The following is a 25110-nucleotide window of genomic DNA, read 5'->3' as shown; positions in this document are numbered from 1 at the left end:
CGGTACCATGCTCCGGCGAATTCTGCGAAGTGCAAAACAACAAACAGAATACTAATTCGCGAGTGTAAAGCGGTCGGAAACAAGCCTCCTTATCACACTGTAATTATCACACGCTGTCAAGTTTTCTCTGACAATAATAGAGAATATCGCGGTATTTAAGTTGCAAAATGTCCAGCGCGAAGATCATCGAAAATCCAGAAATACCCGGTGAGTTTCTATTCCTAGGTGAACGATTTTCTTCATTGATTCACGTTGTTAGAGACATATGCCCTAGTGAATCTAGTGTATCGAAAATATGTAAACTCGTTAGTCCTCTAAATACGTACATCGTTCATTGAAATTGTACACATAATATTTGTCAACATTACTGCTGACACGTTCGTGAAAGTTCAATTGAATAGTATGAATGAAAATGTGCTGCTGCAAGTGCAAGAGTGTGCAATGGATTTCTAACGGGTTCCATTACACAAGTAATCGGATGTAACTTGTGATATGTCTATATATCAATCAATTATCAAAACAATTACTTAAACAACACGTATCGCATTCAACGACAGACACGTGAAGTGAATAGATAAGTTAGCAATCAAATGTGTTTGTGCTTACTGTCAAATTTCATTGAATACCGTTGTTGACCGTCGTAATCAGCTGACGGCCAAAATATAAATTGTGACACGTATAACAACACAATAACAATGACATTTTTTTGCCGCTTTTAATTAGAGAACGTGAAATTTACGAATAAAATAAAAAGTTATCAATGTATTGTAATAAATTAAATATTAATCAACTTGGTTACCATCTTAATTGTAACCTGACATAATTAATAATATTTATTAATTTCACTCGCTTTGTACGATGGTGGTTTTATGTCTAATTTATTCGATGCATTACTCTTATTATCTTTACGAAAATTTAATCTCGGATTCGAAAGCAACTTATTCGTTCCTGAAAAGTGCATACAGAATGCAGTCGATAAACGAAATGCGCGTGCTGTCGTCTGCAACCACACGAAGAATGCATCTCGCACGTTACGCACTAATAAAAATGACCAACATTACAGCCTTTCTGTCCACGGGCTTGCTCGAAATTAGCAAAATTAATCTCGGCATTACGCGCAATTAAATCTGATCTCTGAGTAAATTACATCGATACGTATCTCCTCTTCATACTTTATTGCTTTGTATTTTCAATATTCAGCCGCGCATTCTTTATACGTTCCACGTGCCTGCTTAAACTGGCCAGAATTTTTATTACCACCATAAATCAGCCATTTGACGCAAGCTGTTTACCATTCATATTTTATATATTGTTCCCAACTGTTTCCTTCTCTCCAATTAAAACAATATTTTTATCCATGCGTGAATATAGGTCTAGAATGTTTTTTGCCGCCACCACCTCCGCCACCACCTCCCGTTGCGACGTCAAAAAGCAACAGCGTGTCGGTTACGACGGAGCAACAACAACAACAGCAGCAACCAGTAACGACGGAAGCGACAACGACCGGTTTGTCGAGCGGCGAGACCGCGGGAAATTTAACGACAATTCAAACGTTGGCTACAACGTTTCCAAACCTTCCCGTGCCAACGCCGTACATCATGCATCCGGCGATGCAACCACAGACACCCGGACAACCGACTGCTCCCTGGTGGGTGCCTACAGATGCCGACACGTCGGATCTTTATGCACGATGGTACGACACGACGTACAAGGCGGCAGCTGCGACCGTAGCGTCGCCTGCGATACAGGTCGCCACCAAAGCCAAGAACAAGTACTACAAACGCAAGAACGAGTTCATCGATCCCGCGCAAGATGCAGGTAATTAGAGAACGTTTGAACGTAGTTTGCGACACGTGAGAAACAGCTGAGATATATCGCTGTGCTACTCTACGCGCATCAAATTATCATTGGGAAATCAGATTCCAGATCCCTGTTGGCAGTTTAGCTAATTAAAGATTGATTTATGTTTCTATTTCGTAGAGAAAGTTGCGAGCGCCCAGAGGGAACTGTCGGCACTAATGAAACCGCTGAAATGCGATCTGTGCAACGCAGTTGTAAGGCTCGATTACTTTATACGATAAATATGTACATATATATATATATATATATATACATAAACAAGGCACTGTTGAATACCGCGTTCTGTTTATCTAACGTTAAACGCGTGAACGGGTGAAACTGTGTTACTTAAAGGCGAATACTTTCAGATGAATTCTACGTTACAAGCCAAATTACATTACGACGGGAAGCCGCATCAGAAGAAGGTTTCTATGTTTTTAAATCAGAGTGTAAAGAAACAAAAGACCGAGGATGGACAAGTTAGTAGTACGACGAACGACTGGCAGAATTATTGTGATGTTAGTAGTCGGAAGTTTTAAATAATGTACGGCATTGGAAAGGTAAATCGATCATCCATAACTGGCTATTCGAGCAAATTCTATTTCGCTTGCAGATTTGTAAAACGTGGTTCACGTCGCAAACAGACGCGACGCAACACTATGCTGGTAAAAAACATATTAGAGCAGCGAATGGCGGACGTCGTGCGAGGTACAGAGATGCATACTTGTCTGAAATTATTCTTAGAACGATAGCTGTCTCAACCAAGATCGTCATAGCAGAGCGTTGAATTCTACAGGCCGTCGAAGAAGTCGCAAAATCAAAATCAGTACAATCAAATAGATCCCAGCGGACGATTTGGGATAGGGATGGCTTTTCAGCCGGAAGTGCAATCCGCACCGGCACAGCCGGTAGTACCTGACGGTACCACCGCGGTGTCTGCTGCTCCAGGAACAGGACCCATCTACACACCACCACCTTATCCGACGCCGTTGCGTTGCGATTTGTGTGGAGTTTCCGCTAATAGGCAGGACCAATTAGAAACGCACAAACGTGGCGCTAGACACCTGAGAATGCTCAGGTTGAACGGGTTGCCTGTCCCTGAGCCTGGTAAGTTTCCAATGTACACGTAGATACCTACGTATGTTTGCGTTACGGCAAACAATGTTTATCGTAAGGATGAATTTTTAGCTACAGAAAGCGAGGCGACACCTGCTACACCTGGACCTATAGACTATTCTATTTACCGAACGCCATCAGGTAAAGACACCTTTAAAACTGAAGCGTAATCTGCGACGCTGTGTGTGTATTGATCTCTACCTTGACAAGGCTATTCTGTTTGCAGGCCAGTATTACTGCGCACCTTGTAATCTATCGTTAAACTCGGAGAGTACGTTTGCTCAGCACGTGGAGAGCAAAAAGCATAAAAATCAATCGAACCCAAAGTCTCCATCGAACGCCGTGGTAGTGTCGAAGAAAGCTAGATTCAAGAAGAAATAAGGCCACGGGGATATCGTACACGTTTGTACGATCGCACATCCGTGCACGCTGTACTCTTCGTCTGTCCATTGTTTTCACATGAAACTTTTCTCTTATTTTTTCGGTTATCGCGGATGTATTGTCGTTGTATAGAGGCAACGCACAGTGATCTGTGCCTAAACAGAAAGAAAGAAATAAAACTCTTGTTCGATACAGGGTGTGCGGAGACGAGGCTTTGAAGGAAGTCAGTAACCTCTGGGATCATCCAAGATTGTCACGAGACGAGGGAAGATTATGAATTAATGCGAAGATAGATCCGATCGTCGCGCGACTGATGAGAAAGATAAGTCTGTTAGTGCGGGAGCGTATTTAAATTAAATACCGATTAACTTTAAATTCGATTTTCAGTAAGCCGAACGGTTATTATAGACGGTAGCTCGTTAAACCGTCGCGGAGGCTGCGCGACTAATCGCTCACATTTATTCAATTACGAAACCATTAGGCGCGAAACGCCTCCCCGCCGTTCAATTCGCGAAATCGCACGGACTTATAAACCACCGTGCGTTTGTCGCGTCCAATTGAAATTTATGCGTCGTCGTTCACTCCCGACCTTCCGCCAGAATTTATGACTGAGCGAACGAACCGCACCGAACCCTCCTCTATTAATTACCTCCCGAGACGCGTATGACGGATCAACGTTTTCAACCCGTTTTTACTGTCACTTCCCCGGGACGAATATATCTTTTGACACCGGTGACCAAATAAAATAGCCGGTGTAAAGCATGAATCAACGAGCGAGAAACCCTGCGGTTACATTCACGGTACCCAAAAATGGCAACAAGAGAGCTCCTTTGTCTTACGGGAAGAGGAACGGTCCGGTTGCGCTGTAAACCAGGGAAACGATATAGTATTTTTCGGGAGAATAAAGTTGGTCGTCTTTAGCATCACTGAAGGGTGGAATTCTTTGTAAAAATTTCAAGAGTGGCCTCCAGCTATTAAAAGAAGAGTAAAACTCTACGCGACCATAGACGCTGTGTCTTGAAAATTCCTAAGACGTCCCTGTTGCATCGCGGACCTGCATTCCGCTGATTTTCTAACAAACTCGCGCCGCGGCAATTTAGCTGGTCAAACTATTTCCTCCTGGCGCTTCTTTTTAGCGTTCCGTCTCGGGGCTTCAACTCCCGCTACTCTACCAGAGTCTAGAGATTAGGATCGTCCTCGCACGGACTTGTAGATCGTTGGTTTATACCTGCGCTTCGGATTTTTATGACCCCGTCGTTCCACGTTTAACGTGTTCCCTTCTTTTTTTCTCTTTCCTTTATTTTTTTTTTATTCCTCGCTGCGTCCTCCCACTCCGCATCACCGAAATCCCTTTTCCATCTTCCACGCTTTCGTACACATACCTAACACGCCTATTATTTCCCTCCACACTCGTCTCCACGACGAGTAGAACCAGAATGCTGATTTTGTGCAACGTAATAGCGCAGGGAAAGGTATATCTAGCGGGGACGGTGAACGGAAGTCGATTCGTAAGACAATCGTAAAGGTAATACTTGAGGCGCGATGGGAACAAGGGACGGAAATCGATTTGTCACGCGACCAGGTGTAATGCGCGTAAAAACTTATTAATCATCGCGGTGTCCGCTCAGAAATTCGATGGAATTCCACCCGATGACTGGAGAGAATTTCTGAGAACCCACTAAACCGGGGTAAATCGTCTTCCCTCGAAATTTTTGTTCAGACAAGATATGATCAACGCGCAACAAATGAGAGCAAAGGACTCGGAGCTTATTCATGGTGAGTAAAAACTTCAAACTAGTTCTTTAATTAGAATCAGCTGTGATTCAACTTAGACGATCGGTTCTCCTACGATCGAATGATCCCGCAGAACGTGTTAAGGGCTAACGACGTACAAAGCGTATGAGCTGTGATTATGAAACTATCCACGCAGAAATCCTCTTCCGTGGTCGCGTAGATCCACTATACTAACAGAACGTATCGATCGAGGGATCGTCGCGGACGATGAACACGGCGGAATTCAAATGTGAACTCGGTTAAGTCATCGAATAAATATGTTTATGATCCCTGGAGGCATTCGTTCGAAGAAAGAATAAAGAAGTAAACTACGATCAACTGATTAGAAATCCCAATGTTTAACTGATGTGCGTAGATCGTTAGTAGTGCGATGGACGATTCCCTGAACAATTGAAACGTGTCCTTGGCTCGAGTCACGGTGCACGAATTTTCTTTTCACGCGCACCTTCGCTTCTAATTCCGCTAACGAACAGCTAACTTTGTTAGCGCGTGGAACGGTACCGGTGCCGAGAGCAAGAGCAGCCGCTCCTTTGTCTCGTCGGATCCATTGTTCCACCTGAGAGTATGAATCGGTAAAAAACAGCCCGGGAGAGGCAGCAGGCGAACGGGAATGCGGGGATTTCTTTTCCGTCCCGTTCGCCAGCCCACGGACAAATTCGTACAATTATTTCTCGATTAGGCGGGATCGTTGGCCAGGGCGCGAGTGGAACGGGGCCAGATTGCCAGCCTCCGTGTTGCGTTACGGTGGAGAAAAACGACGCCACTGTCTAATCGCGGAAATTTCGCGGGACGACACACACACACACCACCCGGTTTTAGACGACGTTTTTGCGTATCTGCCTGTGGAAAGGGGTTACAGTCGACGGGACGAAGACAAACGCGAACGCTCGACGCGAGGCGGAGACGAGAGGGGGAACGAAACGGTGGAATAAAAAGTGTTCCCGGGCGCATCTCTGGTGGGGCTGACCTTGCAAGTCTTCACGGGCCACCAATGTAGACCGACAAGAAAATAGAAAATCGTGCTGCTCCTAAATGCGGGCAGTGTGATGTCATGCGGAAATAGCCCCGTCCGTCTATGCTCCCTACCGCCGCGACAGAGAAAGGGGAATCTTGATCGGTCGGCCGATTACTACATACCTCGTCACTGGGCTTCCAAGGAGCCGATAGATAGTTTTATCTTCGCGATCCGCCGACGAAAGTTCGTCTGCGAACAATAATCCCTGCCATTTTCCGCTCGATTTTGCCCTACGCTCTTAACCCCTCCCTATCTCTCTATCGTTTACAGATAATTCCTATCATTTATGGTCACGCGATTATCGGGACCCATATTTCTTGCCCTCCTCCCATCCGGGGGACCATTCTCGTTAACGTCACTCGTATGAATTCATTTTTTTCTCTTAACGTTCGCTCATCGGGAACGATGAGAATAAAGTTATCGATATACGTATGTGTACATACCCAATTAGCGGCATTTGCTGAACAAGTAGACACTACGCTGGGGTACACGACCGAGGGAATTCTGTATTGCGAAATAGGTATGATTTCATTCAGCAGTAAAAATCGTATTGTCCATTCGCGCTGAATAAACGTTCGACCGTCGTCCAATACCAGGAAGATCCGTGATCGATGAGATAAAACTGTTTACAGGATCGGCGAGATAACAATTGCCCTGGTAATAGTTCCGCTTCGTACGACGACCCTCCTGGCCCGGCATAATCTTCCGCCACATTGACGATTATCGCTGATCGCGAAAATGCTATTAAACACATGTTTCACACCGTCTCGATTAAATTGATTACGCTGATGAACGATGTTTCAAAAACTTCTCGGTACATTTCGCAAGTAACAGCGGAATGAATGGGCTATAAAGAGTTGCAACATTCCGCTGGAGATAACACGATAAAAATCGCGAGAAATCTATATATCGTACACTTCCACCGCTCTACACTTTTACACAACACTTTACAACGGAACGCGATCATCTGTTTTCCCATTGTCTTTTAATAAAGAACAGAGTTTTAATAGAGGTATCGCGACAGATAACTAACCTACGATTACGAAGCACTTCGAATCTATCGCATGATCAACAAACTTCAAGAATACCTATAAGAATTGATCACGTGGTTTCAAATCGCAAGAAATTACCCAGTTTGCATCGCGGTGGGTCACGTGACCAAAGAAGGGGTAGTTTCGTAGTTAATTTTCGAAAGATGAGCGGACTCGACGCGTGGCTAACTAACATTACAAGTTACAGGTAAAGATATTTGTATACGATACTTTATTTATAACAAAATATTAATCTCATTGGCTAAGTTTAAGAGTACAAATATTAGATTTATAAAAATTCGCGTATAGTTATAGTCATCTCTCGTCATTCTTCTATAGCGTAGACCGCGAACGGCAGAAAAACTATTGTCTCCGCGCATGATGTAACGTGCTTCGACTGGCAGTTTCTCGGAAGGAGGAAAGAGACCGCGACGAAGGGAGCCGAGGAAGATTTCAAACGACATTTCGACGTGGCCGCCGTCAATGGAAGTCACCACGAGTTCAAGTCCGGAACTTTGCGGATGTGTATGAGAACGCCCGCTGTCATACCGCCGGCACGGTTGCGCATGCGCGGCTTACACTTGACGGGCTCAAAAAATCAATGACCCCGCTCGCTCGTGGATCCGTTCGCATCTTTTCCTCTGCGAGCCGAGAAGTACGAGAATAGGATCGCGGATCGGTCGAGAGGTACGCGAACGATCGAAGTGAACCGATCGGGCGTGAACGAAGTGGAAATTTCCCGATAGGAGCGGGAGCTGGAACGATCAAGGAAAATGGACGGTAAGGGTGCAGCCCCGATGGCGGCGCTGGTGTAAACCGGCCGAATAGCGGTTCGTTGAAAACAGCCGAGCGGCCTCGGCTCGTTTCGGCTCGCCGCGTTAGTTCGTGTTCTCTCGCAGCACACGGCGGACGTGTTTAATTCGCGTCGTGTCTCGCGTTCTCTCTGTCGAGAAAAAAACTAACTGTTACTCGCGACCGAACCAGCGTGGAACACGTAATTCGGGTAGTGTTCGCGCGCGTAAACGAGAAACTGTGCCGGCAAGTTTGAGAAAGCGAACGACGGAACCGCGGTGCCTCGCGGAGAACGACGACGCACGAGGTCGTAGAGTGATCCAGGCCGGCGATTGAAGTTTACGTAGTGACTTGTGTAAAAGGGAAAAAAGGCGAAGGAAAAAGGAATGTGGTGAACCAGTGTGCCCGGAGAGCATCGTTCGCGTCGTGTCCGACTGTACCAGGCGCCTTCGAGGTCTGCAACGAAAACGAGATCCGGATAATCGGATCGATTCCATCTAGAACGCGGTTCGGTGAATTGTCAGGGGAGAGTATACTATACTAGCCGTCGCCGCGGTGCACCGTCCGTCCACCTTTCGCGTTGCCGCGAGTGCACGGGATAAAATGGCGCTTGCTTTCGTCCGTGTACCTCTATCGACCGTGACAAACAATTTAACGACGGAATCGCGTCGACGCTGATCGCGACGATTTCGTGCATCGAACATTTCGCGGTATCGCCGGTCACACTCCCCGCTCTGGGACCCCCGCTCCGTTTCGGTTTTAACGCTTTTTGCCAGCGAATCGAAGCGCTACATCGCCGCCAGCCACGAGTTCCGAGGAAAACACCTCACGCTGGAGACAGACGAGGGGTCATTTACTACGTCCGTGTTGTCTGCGGTGTGGAATTTCGGAGTCGGGTACGCAGCACGCATCGTTCGCAGCGAGGTGAGTAAACACACTCCGTTCTCTCTTTTTGTGTATATACGAAAATTCTCTCGATACACCATTGAGATCTCGAAAATACGGGGTGACCGCGTTCCATTCGGAGCCTGTTGAAGCGGTCTATTGTTTAATCGCACTTAGCATACGCGGCATTTACGATCATCGCGGAAAGTTCGTAATTCGTGTCACGATAGATCCCGGTTGGTCGCATCGCCTCGATGGAAACGTTCGTTTTTCCGTTTTGTTATCCGTTGGCTTACGACACCAGAGATATTAACGATCGCAGTGAAAGGCATTGATTCGTTGAACCTCAGAATGCTGTGTCAGGAGCGTGGATTCCGTTCGAACAGGTTTGCCGTTTCAATCGCGTTACCTTCCCAGCGACCTGGCAAGAAGTAGCCAGCGAAACCGATTTATAATAGCGATCCTTGTCCAGTTATATCGATAACCGGACTCGTTTCTCCCCTTTTTTTCTCTCTCTTTTTATCTCCGAATCTTTCGGTACCACCTTTTTTCGATCGTAGCTACAACTCGAGTATACCTTTAGCTTGTACAGCGTTAACCATTCCGTAATTGCACAAATAAATCGGGGAAAAGGGAGGCAAGGAAGGTGGAGGAGGAGGAAGGGGAGGAGGTGGAGGTAGGGTTAGTCGCGCAAGAGACTATTTGAAAGTCTAAGCGACACGCACGCACATACGTAGCTGGATTCCGTGTGTGTACATAGGTAACGCGTATGTGCATAGTCGCGCTGAGTACACAGGGGGTTTCGCACGCGCCTAAACGTGCCAAACGCGGTTCTACGGGTAAGGCGCGCGGGCTACATACATGTACTACTCGGAAAATGACAGGCCATCAGCGAGCGCGGTGTGTTTGAGCTCGCCTCCTCCGTGCAAATATTTTGCGCGGGCAAACACTTGGCCATGATGGATCATGCCCTCCTAGACAGGAAGAAGGTGCTCGTACTCCCGCTGATGAACGGGATATCCTTCGGAATTTTGCGTAATCTCGCGCGTACCAAAAGTCACGAACGCGTCGCCTTTCTCTCTCTCTCTCTCTCTCACTCTATTCGTCTCCATCGCCGTTTGAAATCGGAGAATCGTAAATTGTATCACGCTGGCGAGTATGCACCAACGGAATGAGCTATCGACACGTTGTCGCGTACGAGTCTCGTTCCTTCGCGTCGTAATCAGATTCCATTGTAGATGGGAGCGCGATAATTGCGGGGAGAACGTTTCCTGGGCCCCGTGTAGGGCGATCGGGAACCAGAGGGGTAGTAAATGGATTTCGGTGGGTCAGGATCGTCACGAATGACGGTTTTCGGGGCGGTTGATCGCTATCGTCGTTGACACCGGCGTGGCCCCAGGTAGAACGTTAACTTTACGACAGGCTGTTGGCTAAAAGAAAAATGCCAGCAACCCCTACGTCTACCTGTTGGCACAGGTAGCGTGCTGCTGGTCCGCAGTTTACCTAAGCTCGGTTTATCGAGCCCGTCACGTTCAGGGACGTGACGAAATTGTACAAGTCCTGCTTTTCGTTGCTTAGGGTACGTGTACTCGAATTACGCGGTACGTAGACGGGAGTACGAATCGACTAATTAACAGCTCGGACTTAACAATTAACGGTCGACGATCGAACGAATTAGAAGAGACCAATTGTCTTCTCGCCTCATTTAGAAAAAATATATGTCTGTACTTCTGTGATTTTAATGTTAAACTTCAAAATATGAATCAATTTCAAAGCGTACATAAATTAATTACTATACTTTACATAAAATCATTTACACTATCACTATGTATACGTATAAATATAAATCGCACATCGATTTGCTTTGGCAAGGGAAAGTTAAGGAAGATAACGCACATTAATCGATTTGAAATGAACACCAAACTTAGTCACGGGAAAAGGATCGCAGTCGCTCGATGGAGCATTGTGTTCCGGAGCAGTCTAGCGCGGTAGCGATTTGCATAATCTCGCGTTGCAGCGAGTAGCCGGTAGTAAGGTCGGTGAAACGCGAGCGACGCGGATGATCGATTGGTGTTCACTGTTGGAGTTTAATTTCATTTTCTAGTATGCGACCGCGTGCCAGAGACGTTCGTAGTAATTAGCCTCAATTTGAAGTTCCGTTCGAGAGCCGCTAATTCGTGGTATAACGTTTTCTTGCTTGTGCTCTCGGGCCACTGGCGTCCGTTCCTTCATTCGCGGTCCCACGACGCGAGAACGTCCGTGGTCCACGGTTTATTCGTCCCCGCGTTTCATCGCGGACCGTTAGGCGAAACTACGTTTCGTTCGCCACGCGTTCAGACGCGCGATCGTCTCCTCGCGCGTACCACGGATTCGAGCGATTAATTTTGATCGCTGGTATTATTAGAGGCCCGACTCGTACAGCCAGCAGAGGTTATCGTAGGGAGCGCGAGCCACCGCGCGCCGTTAAAATACGCGGCGATCCAGACACCGCGGCGTTTCGCGCATATAGCGGTGCGTAATTGCATCGTGAAAGTGTTACAAAGCGATTCTCGTCGCCGTGCCGCGTGGAAACGCGTCGCCGGTCGATCGAGCGGCCCGCCGCGCCGACAGACCTGTAGAAATAGTGAAAGTAGTGCAACCACCTGGCTCGTCCTTTGAGAAACCACTTGTACCTAAGCGCGGAACCTTCGGCCATACGCGATTCAGTTCTTTGCTACCCGCTATCGAGTTACGCTCTTCCCAGCCAATCGAACCGAACTCTTTCGATCCCACCGCTCCTCCCCGATGGGAAGCGCGTTGCTTTTTACCCTCGAGCCCCTTGGAAAACTATTAAAACAGGTCTGATCGAGGTCTCGCTGCGAAAAGGCGGTAATTTTCACGGCGGCGCGTCTGGGACGGACTCAAAGCGCAATTGGGGTGCGCTACGAATGCAGGGGTAGCGAGTGGCTCCTGACTGTCGGCAGGAGCGATTCGAATCTCCGATTCCAACAACGGCGACAGGTCTTTCTGCTTCTCCGCTAATCTCGTTGCTCATCTAGGATCTAAGGTTACCTGGTCCTCACGACCTACGCGTTACACATTTTGGCCGCTGTAATAGGTCTGAACTCGACGTATTTTTGGGAAACTTTCGGTCCAATAAAATTTCCAATATTGTACTACACGTAGTATGCGTCTTCTGATGTTTCTTGGATATTCATTCACGTTCCCCGCTACTACCCTTAACGTCTGGCGCACGCATCGTTCCCTGGAGTATCTTTCATCGCGTTATACCCGAGAACGCGTTTTCGATTTCATATCAGGCATACTGTAGATAATCATAATCTACGCTTAGAATCTTCGATCGGAGATTCCGCAACAGCTAATTTCATTAAATCTGACACGACGATCCCCCTTAACAAATTACGGGTAACTCTCCACACGTGTAAGCCAGCTACCGGAATCCTTAATAAGCCCCCTCTCCTCCCCCAATCATCCCGATTTCCATAGTTTCGAGCATTTCGTATTGATTTCTCGCGGTGACGGAGGAATTAATAATTCCGCGCGTTGAATTAATAAACCGCTTGATTAAGCCCCGGCCACGGAACGCGGACGTTTATTTGTCGCGGCGAACATATTATACGGCCGCGATACCATCTCGAAGTCGGAATAATACCGTTCGGAATTCTTACGACTGCCAAGAAAAGTACTCCGGCTGGAGGATGGTACCTTGATGCGTATCAAATTTCAGTCGTGCGTAATGCCTCGAGAGAAAAAAGTACGAAGGGAAAGAGTAAGGAAAAAAGATACCAAAAAAAAAAAAAAAGAGAGACACCATGGGTTGGGCATTATTAATTCGGTAATAAAAACTAAAGTACCCGGAGAGGCGGTCTTGCGCAATTTCATTTACATAGGTTTCTTATTTCGGTGTCGAGAGAAGGCTGCGTGAATTTTTATGTATCCAGCGCAGCTCGCGGGGAAAGGATCGTGATTGCTCGAAGGGCGCGCGCAGGGGATCGATTCCGCGGGCCCCGTGTATCGGGCCGCGATCGACCATGATCGAGAGCACCTGTGACGTAATGGTAATAACAATTAGCAACGGACGGTGTACCGAAATCTGGCTACGATCCTTTAAGCCCGTCGAACAGGAAGGAAGCTTGTCCACGACGTACCGAATCGTCGGCTAATTTATATCGATAAGCTTATCGGGGGGGATCGTTAATCGTGACGCACGATACATTCGGAGCCGTTTTCCGGACGTTTTCGCCGGAGAAATACTTATCGACTTATCGTCGACAGCGGCGCATAAATTAGGATGCGTATCGATCGACGGGGCCGTAGGAGAGATTCATCACGACGTTATCGCCGCCACGGCGATTCTTTGTTTCCCCGATTTCACGATCGATAAGAAGATTTTAATCGCTCGTGCCCGCCGCGTTCCACACGACGCCGGGGGCGAGTCCCCTGCGAGAGGGGTGAGCTCTTTTTTTCGGCTCATGAATTTCCCTGCACCGTGGTAAACGACGATTCATTGTGTCCACGTGGCGGTGCATTCCGGATTAACCGATAGGCCGCGTGCTCCCTTTTAACGAATCCGACGTGATTCTCGCCTGATCGAGGACGTCGCTCAGATGCCAGATTATCAGAGATCCGTTTTTCCTTCGAAAGACACGCTCCCGCGATAAATCCTGTTGGATTTCGTCTCGCTGAACGTTCAGGGAGGCGGCGGAACTATTTTAATGGCTCGAACGAACAAGTAAAACAGGACGCGCACGAATATTCTACATCTACACGGTTTTAGCTTTGCATAACGACGAAAGAGTGCTTCGCATTTGATTTGCATGGTTCATGAGAATTTTTCACTTTTTGTTCCTTCAAAGCTCAGAATATCAAACGAACAAGTATCTTTGAAATTGGAAAATTTTTAAAAGACGCGCCTCGTATATATGCGCATATATTAGTTTTTGGAAGAAATCTGCTGACTTATGTATACACCGTGCCATTAGTCGGCCCTCTAAAGGTTAAATCTTCAATTAAATCTGATACACGATTGCTCCTGCGCAGTCGAAGAAAGGGTTGGCATCGCTTGTCCGTAAGGCTTGTCGCGCCGTTTTTGTGGCCCCTGAAAAAGCTCCTGAAGTCGAGTCGAAATATCTTGCTTGTTACAGGGTACATCGTCCTTTCCTCCCGTTCCTTGGGACTCGTTCTGTATCGAATCTCTTTAAGCGATAATTGTAAATCGATTTCCCGCGATTACTCGGGCCGGGGACCACGGGTGTCCCATGGTAGCCACGTCCGAGCCAGAAGAGGGCCAGGGGGTAGGGTGAATCGGTTTAGTTTTTATTCGCAAGTGGTCGACGGCCCGATCCAGCTGCTAATTCGGAATTTAAAGTATAATGTTCGCGATGTTCATTGTTTCGGTTGGCTGGCTTAGCGCACACGTCGGCGAATCGCCAGGACAATGGCGGTAATTACCAGGATTTCGGTCGCGGCCGATTATGCTCCGGCGCAGAGATTTTCGTTTATTTTCTCGTTGACAGGGCTCGCGTGAATGGAGATTCGCCTTATACTCGAGTGCTCGAGTTTCATGGGAATCTGGCCAATGCCCGTGTGCAGCCCCTCCTCGGGATCACGTGTACCTTTCTTGCGCTCACCGTGCAGTTACCGATGTACATATGGCTGCGTTTTTTCGTTTTCATTCGAGGGACCATTTTTTTTTTCTTTTTTTGGGAAGTGGGCGTACCTCTTTCCGGTTTTCGGGGCCATTGTGTTCCGCCCTGTCTGATTCTTCTTCTTCTCCTACCACTTGCCCGTCCTCCACCTCTTCTTTTCCTGTTTTTCCCTTCTTCTTCTTCTCCTCGTTCATCGCCGTCGTCTTCTCCTCGTTCTTCTCCTCCTCCTCCTTCTTCTTCTTCTTCTTCTTCTTGTGCTCGCCAAGAATGTACCCGGACTGGTATGCGTGGACGCGCGTGTGTCTCGGAGCACGGTCGCGAGTTTTAGGTATACACGAGCACACGCGACTCCAACGCGTGTCTACGAATATGCGCTCGGTTCGAGACGTTTCTCTTCCTCGACTCGAGATTCGATGGATACTCACGGCGAGCTGGGTTCTCGCATTGAGAAAGTGGACCACGCCGCACTGTTACTCGGGATAATTAATAATGGACGGTTTTAATGGACTCCTTGGACGGTGCGCAATGGCGTTTTAAGGTCACGAAGCTGCGGCAGAGGGATGAAAAGCGCGGGACATCGTTTCGCTCGTCACCTGGGAGGGACACTCCGGATACAGAAGAGGGAATCCGTCGACGACGAAACGCAGCCTGGCCGGCCAATTTCATTCGAAAAAGCCGTAAAGTACAGGTTAGGTTTGCCTGGGCCAAAAAAGAAAGGCCTCGCTCGCATTGTGGTTCCGAGACAAAGGGACATTTTTTGCGCCCGATCAAAGGAACGAGGAAAGAGCGAGGGAGAGAGAAAGACCCTTTTACGCGGTCTGTATCGAGCCAGTTCTCGACTTGGCTTCGACACGCTCGAATTAATGATTTCCTCATCCGTGAGCATTACTTTTTCCACCGCCCCACGCTCGAGACCCCGCTTTTCGACGAGAAGATCAGCCTAATTATTTTTCCGCACCTCTGACCAGGCTTGTTCGATACATACGCTGTTCTCGCCACGTTCCTCGACTCCCAACGTGACACGGAAATACCTAGAGGCTCATCAACGACGCTGCTGCAACTAGATACGACGAATCGTTCGAATTCTATTGGCTGTTCTTACGAATTTGTCTTTGACGAGAATCATCGCGTACTGGTGTTGATAGGGCGGACGTAAGCGGGCGAAACGCGTGCGTTTTCAGGAAGAATTCAGCCGTGGAACAGTCGCGATGGTAAGGAGAATGAACCGTTAGAACTGGTGTGCCTCCCTGCCTCTCTTTCCGAGCTGGCGAACGGTTATCTCACGGTGAGAATCAAAAGATTCGGGTCGAGGTTAATCTCTACCTTGTCGACGGAGGCACCTGCGATTAATTTCGTACCTTTTCTACCGATCCGACGACGTCTGCCTCACTCATTTTTTCCTCCCTTTCTTCTTCTCGTCGATCGACTGTAATTTTTACGAAATATTTTAATCGCACCGTCCATAGCCAGTGTCCAAGGGACGTTTAGTCGGCCCGATTTGCCTCGATTCCCGATCGTAGCCCGTGCATCCGTCCTTCGACGGCTGGTTTATTTGCACTCGGCTAACAGAGGCCCGATCGGTTGCCTTTCCAATTTCCGCCTTTTTTACGCGCGAACTCGTTAGAGCGTGGAGAAGGGAAGTTTGAAAATTCACGGATCGAACGGCACGTTAATCGAAACCGATGGCGTCGCTAGAAAAACCCCGGCCTCCGTCCTGGTACCCTCCGTTCGTCGTGTTTGCTCACGGGATCTTTGATCGCCGGCCGTTCTCGTCTTGGTCGCGTTGTATCCACCGAGGAAAAGTTTTCGAAAGAATCGTGGCAGAGGAGGCGGAATCCCCGCCTTCCTCCATTGTTGCGTTCATCGTTTCCGTGCTTTGGCCAGGCCTTTGAGTCCTCGAATAAATATTTGACGCGCGAACAGCTGCCACGAGTGATCCGCGATACATCCAGTCTTGGGTGCGCTCTGCTATTTCCTTTCTTCCTCGTTTCTATCGGGGCGAACGAGTCGAGGAAACGAGATTAACGAGGGCTTGATAGCTGTTCGATTTATGAGGGATTCGCGGCGTTCGCGAGACGTTCCGTTAACTTTTGTTCCCGCGAGAACACCGGTCGAATTAATTTCGCTGGAACACGCGATTATTCGCGCCGTGGAAGCCGAATGTACATGAAGAACCGGAGGAGTAATTTGCGGCTGCGGTTTTGGGTTCCAGCTGACGGAGGAGCGACCGTGCGGAATGAATCGCCGATATTTATATGTGTTCACGTGTAGAAATGTCTGTATGAAATAGTATGATATTTGTACTTTAACCATGTTACGAGATGGTTGATCGTGCACGAGTGTAACAGCCTTTAGGAGAATCGAGTACAAATGTAGAATGAAGATAAATTCCTGAAAGACAATCGGAGGAATTGACCTGGTTAGAAATAGAGTCGATGCAATGTTGTTCGTAGTAATATCAATTATGTGCTGAGATATGTGGAGTAAACAGAGATTTTCTAGGAGTCTTGGGCGGAGTATCGTAAGTTCGAGAGTGTCAGGGCAGTGGATGCGATTATTCATAATTTTGAAGACAAACGCTAGATTAGATACGAGTCCATGTTATTCGAGATCGAGTGCTTGGTTTAGAAGAGATTAGGGGTCTTACAAACTTAGTTTATTCGTTTATTTATGTGTACCCAAGGTAGAAACTATTATGAATAACTTTTGCGCGAAATTGAATCACACTTAAGATAAATGTTAGGTATATTTTTTAACAATTTGCGATGACAAATCAACGCAGCTCATACGAGATTGGAGCAGCAAAAATAAAGATAAAACGATACGAATGGAAGCTCTGTGAGAACCAAAGTGATATAACCGCGACATAAAAATCAATGCTTCCAAGAACCCGTGTGGACAGACCGTAATATTAATGTAATATATTATAGCAAATATTCCGAAAAGAACGTTGAATAGAAAAGAATGTTTGTGGAGACTTACGGGAGATCTGGAGGGATATCGTAAAATATACATACAAACACAGCATGCTGCTTTACGGATGCATTATGGCCTGGCAAAGTCCATTTATGGTTCTTTCAGTGGAATCATATGTACAGTAGAAACATGTTAACCTATTTACGATAAAGGCGGACCGGTAGCCTTAGAAGCCTACAATAATAAATTTTACCAAACGATCATCTTCATCCATCCAGCGTAAATATATTTTATACAAAATCGATTTCACGAAATTTCACGGTATTTAACAAATCACAGTGGCCATTCGACTTAAATGTGAGAAACCAGCGGTCTCCTGCGAGCACCCTCGACCGATTCTCACCCTTTGTAGTAAGAGCCATCGGCAGAGATTCCTTCGTGCGTCCTTTTTCACACCGATCGGACCCACGCTCGCATGTGCGCCTCGAAACATACCCAGAGCAGCTTTCCTACCGACTTTTGTGCCCATGCCGCAGGACACCTGGGGTTTACGAACGATTTCCAGCAATCGACACCCCTGGCCAAGCAAACGGGACTCAAAGCCGCCTGTTCGCGTAAAAGCCGGCCGAAAATAGAGGGACGTGGAACCGTTTCTGCCCACGCAGGACAATTTGCACGGTCGATCTCGAAATACATACGGGGGATGATCCTATTGTCCGTCTAGTTTCACGCGCGCGCGGATTCGAATCGATCCAGTTCCCTCGTTTCCGTTTCCAGTCCACTTGGTCCCTTTAACTCGACTCGACGAAGTCGACGCGCGCAATTATACGCGCCGTTCACTTGCTGAAAGCGATTTTATTAATTTCCCGTACTGTTTCCTCGCGGCGTGGCCGCGATAACGTCGGATCAAGTGGCTCGCCATTGAAATTAAAAGAAACCCCTCGAGTGGAGTTAGTCACTTTAGCCAGCGATTGATTCACGTCGTGGCAACTCCCGCGTCGTTTCAACGATCGTTATCCGCGTTGCTCGTTTCGCTGTTCTTAGAAGCAGTGATTCAATTTTGTATTCCGCCGGTCTGATATCGTATTAATAATACCGAGAAACGCTATTACAGGACAGCCAGGCGTTTATCTGTATTCATTATCAACGTCACCAAAGATAAGGAGCGAAGGAATCTCGTTGGGCACAATTGGATTCAACGGGATCAATCCCATATTCCGTTCGGTCCTTGTCCTCGTTCTCCTCCTTTTTTTCCTTACCGCCCTCCTCCCCACCCCGTTCGCTCTACGCTTTAAAGAAGTGGGTTAAGTAAATGTTCAAAAGGAGACGATTTAAAAGGCTCTATCGGTGAAGCTACTTCGACTCCTCGGATATCTTCCTCTTTCGCTTCCAACACCCTCCTCCGCCTCGTTCCGCCCTTCATTCAGCTCTGAAATAATAATGGATAAGGTGGAGAGCGAGTCTTCCATCGCCCCGATAGGGTCAGTCGCCTTAATATGGAATTTGACAATTTTAGAGTGCCCTGACTCCGTCAGACTCGTAGTCGATGAATGAACTCGGTTACAATTTAGTGGGCGTATATGTTCCCTTTGAAGCGATATCGTATTCGACGGATTATGTTTCTCGTGGATGACTTTTTATTACATCTGTCTCGTTAATTCAGTCTCTCTGAAAGGGTAGCCGTTTTCTTAGTCGTGTTACAATCATCAGCGAAAGTAAGAACAATCCTTCCAGCGGAAGAATACCGATTCATCTGTAAATTTCTCGACGTTGAAACGTTTTGTGACGATGTTGCAACCGGTTGGAACATTCGTGAAAGAAAAAGCATCGGGGCAACTCTGAGCCTGGTATCCCCTCGAAAGGTTAACGATACCGAATTACCCGACGGTCGTCGAAGAAAATGGGGAAGGAAATATAGCGTATCGTTACGTGCCATCCGACTGCATTCTATTTACACATGCACGCATCAAACTCGACGTCTAACGGGACAGCCGGCTCGCCTATTTGTTCATAATTGTCGGTTGGGCAAGGTTTTGCACCGGGGCACGGCGTTCCTTCGTTTAACCGTGATTTACGCCACGTTTTTTACGAGATCACTCGTTCGCCCGGAATTCACGGTAAAACGTAAAAGTCACCGGACAAAAATCGACGCCGGGATTTGTGACACCGGCAGTAAAAATGGGAATGCTCGGCCATAATTTATGCCTTGTAAATTATTCGATCAAAACGCGACGGGCGATCGCTACGAACAGTTTTGTACAACTTGCTCTCGGAGAGCTAGAAAAGACCAAGGACCGTTCTCTCTCTCGCTTTCAGCGGTACAACTTTTAAATCTTCTAAAATACATCACGTTCAGCGGATCGTTTAAGTAAGCCTTCCCTCGCAATGACTCATTTATTACTCGTACCCCGACTTCAGATAACGATTAATACGGTATTTTGTTTGTTAATCTGAAAAACGAGCAATAAAAACTAGCCGAATAGATATGTCAGGGAATTTACCGTCGCGTATTGCCTGGAACTTGAATGAAAGAGGCAATTACTGCCGATTTATCGGCGATTATTTTATAACACACGTAGCAACCCCCTAACCACCGTCGTCGCCATTATCGGAACACATTCGATCGCCGGGGTAACAGAATTTTCTTGTTCGGCTGGGACAAGGAAATAAAAGGACGAGGGGACAGAACGGGAGCCAGAAAGCACGGTCCACCAGCAAGATTGAGAAATCAGGAGCGTGCATGTGTATCTCGCCTTCTCCCCTCCGTCCGCGCGTTCTCCCCCTTCTGGCTCTTCTTCTCGTTTCACTGGCAGGATACATACAGAGGGCACGTATACCTTCCTATCGGGCGGCTACATTAGCCTTTGTAGATAGCGTTAAGTGCCCCTGGATATTTCCAGGCGCTGCCAATGCCAGCGGATCAACCGGATATCAGCGGAGTGGTACGTGCAAGCGGTTCCTCGTCACGAGCCGGCCGGTAATAACCGCTGCCTCTGGAACAACTTCTTTTCAGGGGGCTCGCGTTACTCGGACACGAATCGTGTCACGAGGAGAGGACTCGAGAAATTCCGTTTAAAACGCCGGCCCTCCTATACCGCTAGCTTGTTCCGTGTCATCGCGGCGCAAACCGGGGTAATTGGAGTCCGTCGCTCGGAAATCTGGAATACTTTTGCCGACCCCGCGACAGGGGTCGCCTCTAGGAGCGACGTTCCTAACAACCGCGCGCCGGTGAAATATTCGCGCGTCGATTATCTCCCGTCCTGGGTACTAATTATCCTCGATGAGGCGAACGAGCAACAGACGGCCGGTAGATGCGTATCCGCGGACCCGTATTTTTGCCGATTTCCAATTAGACACGCGACTCATTAGTCGCGAGAGCGTTCCACCGACAGAGCGCGACGAAACGCGAAACGTACCACAGGGGGAAGGGGTTAATGGGTAGCGCGGGACCTGGGAGATCGTTTAGGATGGACGCGCCTACTCGCGGCTGGGTTCTTACAATGTCTAGGTAGATAGGGGAAAGACGGTCTGCGGCCGGGACGTGCGAAGTAATAATTTGTACGCGTATCGCGGCTTGGATGCGAAACGAGCGGAACCTAATAAACGTAATGACAATGTCGTCTATAGTGGAAATATACGTGTCACGCGTCGCTCTGTAATTTCGTATGTAAAACAGGGGCATTGTAACCGGCGTTGTCCCCGTAGTTACGTGTCTACGAACCCTCTTCCTGTCCCGAGGCGTCCGCAATTCTACGACGCCCTGGACGCGATAATGTGCAAGCGTCGTCGCGGCTCACTGGACGTACCACCCGTCGTTTCTCCTTTCTTTTTCACCCTGGAAACGGGGGCTGGGACAGCCGGAGGGGTTACCACGTTATGTGGAACAACGTGGTTACGCGATCGCCGCCGCTTCCCGGTAGTGTCGAACCTTCGTAAACGATATTCCGCGGCTTAACGAGCGTTAACGGCGACGAATAAAAAGTGTACCGTGACCGTGTAAGTAGCGAGATAACCGGGCTCTCACGCGAGCCGCGAGATACGTCGACCGGTAAAAAAGTTTGTCCTGTTAAGGGGTGTGCATACATTACGGGTAACGACGATTCTTCGCTCATCGTGAACGAACGTTATCTCCTCTCTCTCGTGCAAGAGAGAAAGAGAGAAAGAGAGAGCTAGATGGATAGAGTAGCGAACAGTTTTAGCGGGCTATTCGTTAAGAGGACAGTCGTAGCGCAGATAACAGGGGACCGCGTCTATAGAGGGACGGGTAGAACGGGACGAAAGGTGGAAAACGATCGGAATAGAGCAATCGCGTTCGACGAGAGAACTGTTTGCCGAAAAATTATTGAATCGTACACGTGAACGTTCGAGATATACCGGCTGGTTGAATAAATAACGGAACCGGTTCCAACTAGGGTGATATTTTTCTGCAGCGGAACTGGTCCACGGTTATTCGCGATATTTATGTAACACGGCGCCTACCGAGACACCCCATTGCCCTAATGTCCTCGGATAAACCAACAAACATGCAAATATTATTTCACGCGTGTCCACCCGCATATATGCCGGATTGCCCCGGAAATTCTCCAAACATTCCGCCCCGGCTCACCCATTGTCGCGAGCCGGGAATTGGGACGTACACCGGCGGGGGTGGGTTTTGTCGTTTAAATAAATAAACCTACGAGAGCAAGCTCCCAATGTAAACGGCCAGCCACATTAACAAGCGTAGCTTCAGCTCTCTTCTCTTCTCTCCTCTCTTTCTCCCCCCCGTGGTTCTCTTTTTCGTGCAACGTCCGTGCATCTGTGCACTCGCGAGATATTACATGGCGCGCAACCCTTTTTGGCTCGTGTGCGGACACACGGACAAACGGGTGCTCGACCGCCTCGTGTATCGTTCCGCGGAAAATCCCGCGAATCCCCGGGAAAAGCTCCTTGCTTTTTTGCGGCCGGCTTGAAACCGATGATATATTCCAGAGGGGCAGAACGGCTAGGCGCAATATTTACAACCGCTCGAAGATTTTCCCCACGGGGGCTGATCCTCTTAAAATAGAACGATCGCCCGTCGTTGGAAATAATCTGTGCGCTATTCGTAATGAATTTATGGGGCCAATTACCGGGTGACGTTCGTGAACGCGGGACGCCGCGGTAAGTCCTTTTTATGTCACGCGGCCGCAATAATTCCCCCGGCGTCTATTATTAGAGATCGCCGTCTCCCATAAAAGATACAGGTTCGCGGTCGCTGGTCCACGCGCGGCCAACATTTTTCCCTCGATACGAAACGGACGGCCCCACCGAAGGGCCCGCGGATAAATAAATGGAGCCGCCCACGTTTTCCTCGTGATTTCGGGGCGAAATGGCGCGTCGACGTTGAAACGGCTCGCGGAACGGTTTACAAACGAAAACAAACGGGGACGGGTGGCGCGAGCCCGTTGGGCAGAAGAATCGTCGGGGGGTACGGGGCTCGTAAAAGTCTCGTTGAAGTCGTAAAAACTGCACCAGACACCCGCCCCGGTGAAGCCGTAACGCGACGGCACCGCGACGAGTTACGACTCCTCGACGGTAGGTATTCCGCGGCCTTTCCGACCAGTCTCGTCTTCACTTTCACCCGTTGCTCGAACGAAAGAAAGAGGAGACAGATCGAAACCTAGCCGCGTCGTCTATCCTCGCTTCTCGTTCCGTTCCTCCGGCAAGCGCGGCCACCTTTGACCTTTCCACGTTCGTTTAACGAGGATTTCTCCGGTGCCGCGTAAAATGGCTGCGAAAAATAGCCGGGAGTATCGCGTAAGCGTTAAAGCGTCTCGTCGAGACGAAATGTGAAAGCAAACGCGTCGTTCCTCGACCACTTCCGCGCTTGATCGAGCCTTCTCACTGCCTTCTCGTAACTTCATCCCGTCGTCTCTCCCTCGTTCTCGCGTACGTTGCCGCAATCGACGATCATCGCGGTCGCGTGCGCCAGCTGTTTCCAGATACGCGTTAAAAGTAACTTTTACAACGCTCCTGGGACCTCGAGAGGCGACCGCGTCCTGACCGGAGGCAATTCAGCCCGCGTATAGGTACCCGATCGCTCTCCGGTGACCCGGTCTATTTTCGAAATTCCATCCCCTCGGCCAACCCCAAAGTGCACTCTCGTGTAGCGCGACGCGTTACAATTACTTACCTTTTTCGCCGGCTGTCGGTTCCACCTTGAAGAAGGGACCGTCCGAATAATCGGCGAACATCGTCCCGACCGCCCCTCCTTGTAGCCCCGAGCTACGAACGTGGACGCGGTCCTCGGTTGCTCTTTCGAATATTTGCGATTCGAGCGTCTCCTTTTTTTTTTTTTTTTTTCCCCACCCGCTTTCGCAGTTTCGCGTCTAAATATCTTAGGCGGCCCGTAAATATCGCGTCGAGCCTTTAAACAGGCGCTCACCTCGGGCATTCCCCGTTCGCCGGACACCGTTGACCACCGCCGCGTGCATTTTTAATTTATCCGCCAACATCTGCCCGGTTATAATGCTCCGTGGTACGGGTGTACCACCGCTTCCCCCGCCTGAGAGAGGGAGCTTCTCAATTTATATGCTCGTCCTTATTTCAACGGAGCCCCGGCGAGAACCGGAGCCGACGAAATGAAAACGAGTTTGGTGCTTTACATGTCCGCTACTTCGGGTGTCCCTGAGGAATTTTAAAAGGGCCGATTTGTCATAGTTTCCGGCATCCCGTGCGAGAGCTTACACCGTCGAGCGGCAGTCCTTAATTGGGAGACGTTAGATGGCGAAGGAGCTAACGGTGGAAAGGAGCAAGGAAGGTGGATATGGGGGGAGAGAGAGAGAGAGAGAGAGAGAGGGGGCACGTAGAGCTGGTTTATTTTTCCAGTAATTAAAAATTCGAACAACTCGCCCGTTCGGCTACTATTCCCAGAGCTCGATTAATTATCGCCCCGAGTGCCTTTCATTGTCAGGATCATTCATTCGTGGAGCCCATTACGCGGTAGGACCGAAAAAGGGCAGGAAGGGGTGAAGGGGCTCCCGTGTAAAAAAGGCGACTCGAAAGGTCTCCTCTCGCACCTTCTACTTGTCGCAAGCCACAGCCGGGGCCTCCGCTCGTACCTGGCTGTAGATGCGAAATTGTGCAAAAAAGCTATACCGGCTGCATTCAATTTCCTTCGGTGGATGCATTCAATTCTTGTTAGAGGCGTATCGCGTGTCCTGGTTGTAATCGTTAATTCGCTCCCGGTATCGGCTAATAAGTGGGTAACGATTATTCGTACCGAGCCTCTGCGAAATTTATTGAACGTTGTTCAGGACCGAAATCGGAATAGTCCGAGATCGGAAACGCTGCAGTTGTCGAAACGATAAAATTAAAGATTAATAGATGCACGGGAAAGAAAAAAGTCGGCATGTGAATTAGACTTGGAAAAGGTTGACGATCCTAGACTGTCATTTACATACGGCATACAAATGACTCTAGATGTACCATAATGTCTGCGAAATATGTGCCTGCGATCGGGGAACATACACAAAATCTGTCTGAACGTAGTGCATAATGTTGTTTTTGTGTCCGTGAAATGGCCGTATTTTTTTACGAATTTTAAATTTATCAAAGCAATAAAATTTAATAACCACACGGTATACCGACCGTATCCGATCACAATTAATTTCTCATTTTGTTACTAATTAAAAGTTTCCGAACTTAATATTTATACATCATTAAGTCCCCG

General features: G+C 48.3%; 2 protein-coding genes across 23 annotated transcripts in view; both read left to right on the top strand.

The window, feature by feature from the left end:
- Positions 1-69: 69 nt before the first annotated feature.
- On the top strand, positions 70-5416 carry LOC143427723 (zinc finger protein 346). 3 transcript variants are annotated; one of them, XR_013102350.1, is made up of 9 exons: positions 70-207; positions 1372-1818; positions 1981-2054; positions 2208-2357; positions 2453-2547; positions 2636-2946; positions 3028-3096; positions 3182-5112; positions 5204-5416. XR_013102350.1 is itself a non-coding variant. In XM_076902129.1 (9 exons), exons 1-8 carry the CDS (start codon positions 168-170, stop codon positions 3334-3336), a joined length of 1341 nt encoding a protein of 446 aa, XP_076758244.1. In that variant the 5' UTR covers positions 70-167; the 3' UTR covers positions 3337-3357; positions 3532-5416. The 3 variants fall into 3 exon arrangements, 2 of the variants coding, with proteins under 2 accessions (XP_076758244.1, XP_076758243.1); XM_076902129.1 differs by having other exon boundaries at positions 3182-3357; positions 3532-5416; XM_076902128.1 differs by having other exon boundaries at positions 3182-5416.
- A 2897-nt stretch (positions 5417-8313) lies between these two features.
- The window catches only part of Eph (Eph receptor tyrosine kinase), a 90104-nt gene continuing 73307 nt past the window's right edge, over positions 8314-25110 (top strand). For all 20 annotated transcript variants that reach the window (XM_076902089.1, XM_076902090.1, XM_076902084.1 and 17 more), the window contains exon 1: positions 8314-8892. The gene's annotated coding sequence lies outside the window, so the exon portion shown is untranslated. The remainder of the gene's footprint in view (positions 8893-25110) is intronic.

Source organism: Xylocopa sonorina, chromosome 9, assembly GCF_050948175.1.
Source record: "Xylocopa sonorina isolate GNS202 chromosome 9, iyXylSono1_principal, whole genome shotgun sequence".
In the NCBI taxonomy this organism is placed as follows: domain Eukaryota; kingdom Metazoa; phylum Arthropoda; class Insecta; order Hymenoptera; family Apidae; genus Xylocopa; species Xylocopa sonorina.
Note: the sequence above shows the minus strand (reverse complement) of the source record. Positions and strands in the feature narration are given on the sequence as shown.